General features: G+C 56.4%; 1 protein-coding gene across 1 annotated transcript in view; it reads right to left on the bottom strand.

The window, feature by feature from the left end:
- Positions 1–4,442: 4,442 nt before the first annotated feature.
- The window catches only part of TTBK1 (tau tubulin kinase 1), a 37,002-nt gene continuing 33,178 nt past the window's right edge, over positions 4,443–8,266 (bottom strand). Inside the window, exons 13-14 of the mRNA XM_011354674.1 lie at positions 5,476–7,031; positions 4,443–4,830 (exon numbers count right to left, since the gene is read on the bottom strand). Coding sequence (XP_011352976.1) covers positions 4,443–4,830; positions 5,476–7,031 — 1,944 coding nt within the window. The remainder of the gene's footprint in view (positions 4,831–5,475; positions 7,032–8,266) is intronic.

Raw genomic sequence — 8,266 nt, 5'->3', positions numbered from 1 at the left:
CTTTTAGTATTTGCTTTTTTACTGGAAATATGACCTGCTTTTGACATTTTTAAACAAGGAAGAAGATGAAAGCATGTGGAGGCCCCACTGAAATCTGGTGAATTAAGCCCTAGCGCCCCCTGGCATCCATGTTAGAGAAAAAGGGGTCCCAGGAGGCCACAGAGGGCACCAGGAGATAGGTTACACAGGTTCTGGGATGTCAGAGCTGCATCTGAATGATTTTCTCGGAGGGAGAGCAGGACTTTAGAGCCTGGACTCTTTCACCTCTGAGCCCGGGCAGGGCCAGGAGCCTGCCCTGGGACAGAAATTTTTATGTATTGCCTGGATGAAAGATTCACACCTAGTGAACCTACGGTCCAAAATGCAAAAGGTACAGCCAGTATACTACACTAGAGCCTCCCTTTCCCCAGCTCTCCTCACCCAAGCAATGAGAGACCTCTAACACATCTAAATAGGTGTACATTATACACATCGTTCTTTGACTTAGTCTTAGTCTTGGAGACTGGTCCATAAGTGTCTACAAAGATCCACCTCCTTCACTGTAGAGCTTCACAGTATCTCACGATAGGATCCCCATTATATGTGGGATCCTATATAGGTGGCCATGCTCTATTAATCAGCCCCAACTAACAGACATTTAGATTAGGTATGAACTTTTGCTTTTACAGATCCATCGTCTTATTCAAACCATTGGGATAAGATTTCTCTTAGAATTCAGATTACACACACACACATATATATTTAGAAAGGCAATTCAGTGCATACTACGTACATTATGAGACACCATAATAGGACCTAAGGCAGCACCCCATAATCAAACATTAATTTTTCCACTGTAAACATGAATGATAAGTGGAATTAATAAAGACTATAAATGGTCTTGTCAGGTTTTGATACCAAATGAATTTGTGCCAATCTAATGGAAAAACTCCCAGTTTTCAGAAATTTGGGGGCTTCAGAATTGCAGATGAGGCTTTGTGGAACTATACAAAGAATGCTGCAATGAATAATTTTAGACACACGATTTTGCAAGTTTACAAGTATATACATAGGACACATTTCTAGAAGTAGAGCTGCTGGGTCACAGACTATGTTCGTTTGTGATTTTATAGATTTTGCTAGAAAGATGACCATTGTTCTTCCTTGCCTGTGAGCCATGTACTTTGTGGTTTTCCAAACACTTTAACTTTTGTCTGTTACTTCTGGGCAATGAAAATTCTTCTTCCCACCCTCTCTTCACGAAGCTCGACTTAGAGTCTCTGGCCCTTGGGAAAGGCAGCCAAGGTAGCTGAGAGAGTACAAGCTTTGCCATCAGAGACAGCAGAGCAGCCCTCTTCGACTGGTGTGGCCGGAGCAAATTACCTGCATCCTTCTCCTTAGTAAAAACAATCTGCCTCCGTGATAGTCCCTCTCCACTTGCCCTCCAACCTGAGCTCTTCTCTCCAGCCTACCCTGAGCCCCAGGGCCTGGGCTCTGCCCTCTCCCTCAAAGGAAGAAGAGTCCAGGCCAACAGAAAGAAAGATCCACAGGCTTTTTAATGGTGTGATGGCTACTTCCCTTCTGAGACCCGATCTAATCATGACAGCGGCTTCCAGGGTGTTGGGGTGGGGGTAGACGGGTGCAGGGTGGGCAGAGGCCATGCAGTGACTGGGACAGGGTGGGGGAGGGTATTACATTCTGTTTGGCATGTAAACATTCTTCAGTGGCTTCCCGGGGGAGGGGGAGGGCGATTCCCTGCCTCCTGCCCCTGCCCACCAGGGCTGGTCCCCAGAGCTGAGAAGACTGAGCAAGCCAGGCCCCTCTGAGGAGCTGGGTAGAGGGGTGTCCATGTGTCTGGGGCACAGCCCCTCTCCTGCATCCTCTTGGTGCACAGTGCAGCTGGGGAGTGAAGGCGTGTTCTGGGGTGAGCAGCCCCGCATCTGAGCCAGTGACCTAGGCTGTGGATATGGGAAAGTGCTGGAGGGGTGTAATGGTGGTAGTGGTGTGACACTCTTTTACAGAGAAGGGGCTCAGGACCCAAAGGGCTTGATGGAGAGGATGAGTGCTCAAGGGGGAAGAGGCTGCATCGAGGGGTAGGAGCACTGGAAGGTGTGGTTTCCTTAGCCCTGGATCCTTCTGGAGAGAGGAGCAGAGTCAGTCCCCTAGCCCCCTCCCATACTTGCCCCTGTCCCTCCTTCCCCAACCTCGGTGACATTCAATGATGCAGAGGCCTGAGGTCAGCTGGGAACCCTAGGGAGGTCTGGTTTCCCAAGGGCGGACAGGGTTTTGCGTTTCCGCCCAGCTCTGGTGCTGGGTGAAGCTGCAGTAGGATGGGCCTGGGCTCTCTCAGGCCACCCCCTTTTCCTCCCAACACCAAACCAGGGTGTTGTTAGTCCTGGGGCAGGGGTGAGGCTGGGGGCCCTACATTCACAGTTCGGTTGGTGGCAAGGAGAAGGCCCAGGACCTGGGCACCAGTGGTCGTGCCCTGGTCCCCACCTGGAAGGAGCTGATTGTCATTCGGAGAAGCTCTAGGTGGGAAGGAGTGGCCCCTTCTCCACCCCCTCTGCTGGACCCAGAGGGCAGTAGAGGCCTTGGAAGGGTCTCGGGTTGACAAAGAGAGCTCTGTCTGGAGAGGTTTCCTGAGTGTTCTGGGAGCTTCTGTGTCAGCATGGGGTGGACTTTGAAGGCTGTCCGCCCTGGAGTCCTCCCCTAGGTTGGTCTGCAGAGAAGCCACTACCTTAGCATGGAAGCAGCTGCCCAAGCCTGCTGACTCTCCATGAGGGGCTTCAACTGGCACCACCAGGGTGCTCCTGGGGCCAATCCCCTCATGGGCACCTTCTAAGCGATGGTGGCTGGATGCTGCCACACCACTGGTACATGTTGGGGCCTTTCTTCCTCTTCCCCTGGTTGCCTTGCCTTGCTCTCTGTAACCCAGGGAAGAACAGAAGGACCAGGCCAGGGGACAGAGGCTGTGGGTGCTGAGGATGGAGGAGGCCTGCAGGGGACCTGTTGCAAATAGGCAGGGTTGGCCGTCCCTTCTGCCACCAGTGTACTGCTTGGCCTAGACGTAGGCGGTTGAGGTTCATGGAGCTGGGATGAGCTATGAAGGAGCCTGACCCAGAATGAGGCCCATATCCATTCATGGAGCAGCATGGTCCTCGACCTCTGCAGGGATGGCTTAGCTGAATGGATTGGGGTTAGGGCAAGAGGGGACAAACTAAAGGGTGAGCTGGGGGGGTGGAGGCCTTGGGCTAGACCCATCATATAAGCATACAATCTGGAAGTTAGAAGGGCCTTTCTGCCTGGAGTCCAGGGGCCAGCTGTCTGTCTGTCTGCCTGTCTCTGTTCTCTCTGCCCAATGGGGGAGATGATGATCTGATCCAGCCCACTCCCCACAGCCAGGAGGACAGGAAGGGTGACCTGGCCAGAACTACGTCCCTGAATCTCCAAAAGACCAGGGAGAGAACATGATAACCAGCTATTCTCTACCTCCCCTGAACCCAGGAGAGAAGGGAGTTGGCTGAAACCGCAATAGGCAGGATCGAGGTTAGATGGCAGTAAGGAATTCCTGATGGTGAGGGGTCCTGAGCTCTGATCAGGGGGCCAAGGGACAGGTGAAAACTTTTTTTAAAGCACCCCCCTCCAACTTTCCACTGGGTAACACTTGCCCACAAAGGCAGCCCACACACACTACATGGTTTCCACTGAGACTCCCCCCCAAATTTAGGGGGAGGGATGTCCCTGCACCTTAGAGGTACAAGGAATCCTCCCCCCACCCCCCACCCCGCAATCATCTGCCCACTGCCTCCCACAGGAGTGTCTGTCCAGTCTGGAGCTGACTTTGGGGCAGGTCAGACCTACCCCCTCACACCTGAGTAGACCAGTAGCCCCCTAGATCCTGCCTCCCCACTCCCAGTCTGGCCAGTGAGAAGAGGAGACTGTGGAGTTGGCCCCCAAGGAGAGGCTGGAGCCTCCACTTCCAGAATTTGAGGTTGCCTTTCCGAAAAGATGGGGGGCTTTGGCTGGAAGAGGGTAAGACGGAGGAAAAGGCTCCGCCCTAGCGGGGAGGAGGGACATGAAGAGCAGCAGAGGCCTGGTGGATGAGCGGGACGCTCCCATCACTTGCGTCCTCGGTGAAGAGTAACTGAGCCTGCCGGGGTGGAGGTTGACCCTGCTCCATATGAGAGGTGGCAGGGGGTAGGATGTGACTGGGCGGGGGAGGGGGGTAGGGGAGGCGGTCGTTCCCCCCCGCAGCGCAGCATCCACCACCGGTCGGGTCGGCCCGGCTGGTGGGCAGGCGCGGCGGGTGCTGGCGCACGCCGTCACAAATGCAGGAGGGAAGCTGGGGCCGCGGGTGGCGCGCGTCAAGCGCGTAAGGCTGTGCTGGGAGCTGTTCCAGTGTGGCCGGCTGCGGGTGGGGGGCCAGGGTGACGGTGGGGGGCCGCGGAGAGCCGCGCGCATCATTATCTGGCCCCGGCCCGGCCCTCCGCGACACCCGCCCGGCCTTTGGTTGCTGCGCGCTGAGTCTGGAGTTTCCCTCTGGGTCCTTTCTTGGGGCCCCCCGGGGTGGGGGTGCTGTCAGGCTGGGCCCGGACCTGCGGGGCGCCCCGGGGTGAGGGGCCCCCGGACCGGGCCTGGTGCGAAGGAGAAGGGCTCTCTTTGCGGGACAGGGACTGGCTCCGGGGGGACGCGCTGGGATTGCGCGCGGCAGAAGCAGGGAGGCCCGGACTGTGCAGAGCTGGAGATCTCGTGCTGGCTTGGGCTCGCCCTGGGCCCGGGCCACGGCCAGGGGTCTGTTTGGGGCGGAGGTCAGCAGCAGTGACCGACCCTGAGGGCTTCTGCAGCTGGAGCCTGTGGGAGGAGCAGGGGACGGAAGGCAAGAGAAGAGAGGGCAAAGAAACATAAAAGAGACATTTTCAGAATCTCCCTGGGCACCGAGCCCTAGAGTCCTGCCTCCTCAGATCTGTTTGCGACTGAGGAGACCAGGGCACAGATGGATAAACTGAGGCCTGCTGCTCCATCCTCCAGGGCAGAACCTCTAGGGGCCACACACTCCCAGGCTTATATGGGAAAAGCTTGCTGCAAGCTTTCTTTGATGTCTCTATTTCATCTTTCAAATTCTCGCGGATTTTACTTTCTACTCTATATAACATACCCATGTTTATTATAATGTTTTCTTCCAACTATTCTGGGCTTTATCCTTTGACTTCAAATGCCTAATGGCACACTAGAGGCTGTGTGTGTGGGCTCCACTGGCCATCAACCTTTCCCAAACCTGGCCTCCCTGGCACCCCTCCAGATATGTTCACTGTAGCCACTCCCTTGAGCTCAGGAACAGGGCTGGGACCTGAGTCAGAGGTAGTGGTCAGAAGGTGTAGTTGAGGGTCCTTCCTGACTCTTCAATAGCCCCTGATCTTGGCTCTGGGGAAGTCCCTGCTGGTAGAGGCCTTCTGTGGTCACCCTCTGCCCACCCTGGGTCTGGCAGTGGTTTCTTACCTGCTGGTGTTGGCTGTGTCAGATGCTGGGGTCACACCATGGGGTCTGCCAGGGAGCTGCTGGGCAGGGGCAGGCATGGGCATGCGGATGCTGATGGGGCGGGGAATCCGGCTCCGGGTGCCAGCTGCCCTTCCAGTCTTCCTGGGCACCGAAGGCTCAGAGGCGGGTGTGTCCTCCTCAGAGCCCGTGCCTGAGAGCGTCTCAGAGGCGCGACGCTGCTCCTCACTGGAGGAGGACGATGCCCCAGAGGCCAACCGCAATAGCAGGCGGCCCTGCCTCTTCTCCATCACCAGCCGTGCCAGATCCTGCTGTGGTCTCGCTCTCTTGCCCCACCGCTCTTTGGCCGACAGTGAACCTGAGGGCTCAGAGCCTGTGTCCTCCTCCGACAGCAGGACAGGGATACGGCTCCTGGGGCGAGGGCCTGGCATGGCACGGTGGCTAGGGGAGATGGTGGCCAGTTTTTCGGGGCCCGATTCCAGCGGGGACACTGAGGCTGGCCCATCGGCAAGGGCTAGGCCATTGGGCAGTGAGTCTTTGGCCACCTCCAAGGGGGTGCCCCCAAGGGGGCTGGACAGGACACAGCTCTCCAGCCCTGACTGGGCAATGCCGTTCTCCAAGGGCACAGAGGTCCCCTCCTCTGCAGCCCTCCCATCAGAGGGCATGTCCAGGCCCAGCTCGCCCCCAGTGCCAAGCTCCTCAAGCCTCGAGGATTGTCCACCAGAAGACATGACGTTGAGGTGTGTTTTCTCAGCAATGTGCACAAAGGTCCTCTCGACTTTGGTGAAGGGTGAGGAGGTGACTGCCACTCCCCCTGCCCCTGTGGTCACTGCCCCTGCTCCTGGCCCTGTCCCAGGCCCAGGGGGCTTGGACTCAGACTTGAGGATGGAGGACAGGGTGCCTGGCTCGGACACGTCCAGCTGGCTGCCCATGGGCTGGGGCCGCTCTTGCTGAGGAGTGAGAGCAGCCAGAGTGCCCAGGTCAGGGTCAGGGGCCAGGTCGGCAGTGACGGGCGACTTCTTCATGTCACCAGGGGAGACGAGCACCAACGTTTTGGAGCCCTCCTCCGGCTCCAGGTCCCCGTCAGCCATGGAGGCCCGGCCCCTGGACTCCTTCTGATCATCAGCCAGCAGTGTGGATGGGGCACCCTCTTGGCTCCGGTCAGTGCTCCTCTCACTCCCCTCACTGCTGGAGCCACTTTGGGGACCCAGCACCTCCCCCAGAGCCACTGCCTCCTCCTCATCCTCCTCGCATTCTTCTTCTTCCTCCTCTTCCTCCTCTTCCTCCTCCTCCTCCTCCACTTCCTCCTCCTCTTCCTCCTCCTCCTCCTCCTCCTCCTCCTCCTCATCCTCCTCGGTAGCTTGAGGCTGGACAGGTGCCAGTGAGACCTGGGGGGTGGTGAGCAGCATGTGGGAGAAGCCCACCCTCCGGACCCTGTTGAGCAGCCGAGACCGTTCCCGGTAATCGGAGAGGTCTTTCTTGAAGTCCTGGTAGGGCAGGCTCAGAGGCACAGCTCGTGGGAGCCCATTTACCTCAAACGGGGGTGCCACGGAGAATACCTGCAAGGGGCACACACAGGGACCCGCTGAAGTCACCCACCCTCCTGGGCTCAAGAAGACATGCATTGCACTCACAAGCTAGGAGGTCCACATGCCCAGGTGTGTCTCCCATGAGGGTGGGCACTGACTCTGTTTTGTTCATTGCTCTTCCTAGGGCCCAGAATGGTCCCTGGCACCTAGTAAATACTCAATAAATCTCCGATGAATGATTGTGTACATGTTCCAGGTCTCTTGAGGTCCCTTTCCCTGATCCTGGTGGCTATTCTGTCTCCCAGTCTCCCATTTCCCTGACTCCTCTCCTTGTCATGTGCATCCCCAAACCCTGAGCCACTCTAATTCAAACAATAAAAAAAAATATGCCCACTGCAAGGCATCATAGCCACCATGTAGATCAACCCTCCCTTTTACACATGAGGTCCAGAGATGGGCAGCCTCACTGCCTCCTCATAGGGCACAGTTCCTCTGCAGCCAGAGAGCCGGCCACCAAGGCCACCAGAACTTGTCTGGAACAAGGCAAAGTTCAGGCTGTCCCCCATGCCCTGAAGTTCAGGCTGGGCCACTGGAGCTCCAGGATCCTTCCCTCCTGCCCCTTCCTGGCCTGTCAGCCAGAAATTTTCCAGACCTCTACAAGTGTGTTTTGAGTCCACACTTCCTCTAGGAATTCACAACCAGGCTGTGAAGGGCAATTTATTTTCGCTCAATTAGGTTTTCCCCTTTGAAGCTTCGTACAGAGTCCCTGGGAATATGAGGGTATGTACGTTCTTGGTTTTCTCCTGCCACATCTCTCCTTCCTTCCAGACTAGAAAGGCCTGACCACCTTATCAGGATCTCTGCTGCTACATCTTCTCCAGCTTCACCTTGTCAATCCACACACATCCCCAGATACCCACAATGCACTGGGCCCCATCCAGGCTAACACAGCTCTGCTCCAGGTGGGATGGTGCTAACAGTATCCAGCACTTCGTTAGCCTTTTTGAATACATGGTCTTTCTAAACACAACCCATCCAGACCAGAAGCCCAGAGATAGATATCCTGACATCTCCAACACCTTCAGGTGCTATCAAGGAGTCCTGCCAAGTATTCCTCTTAGATACCTGCGTCTGTTGGCCCAATGCCACAGGCACAGCCCTGTCTTGCCTAGCGGTTCCCCAGCCACCAGCCTGCTTTCTCTATCCCTCACTGCCTATCCATCCATCTCATAGATGCCTGCGTGATCCTCCTAAAAATTAAATCT

The sequence above is a fragment of the Pteropus vampyrus genome, unplaced genomic scaffold (assembly GCF_000151845.1).
Source record: "Pteropus vampyrus isolate Shadow unplaced genomic scaffold, Pvam_2.0 Scaffold18, whole genome shotgun sequence".
Lineage (NCBI taxonomy): Eukaryota > Metazoa > Chordata > Mammalia > Chiroptera > Pteropodidae > Pteropus > Pteropus vampyrus.
Note: the sequence above shows the minus strand (reverse complement) of the source record. Positions and strands in the feature narration are given on the sequence as shown.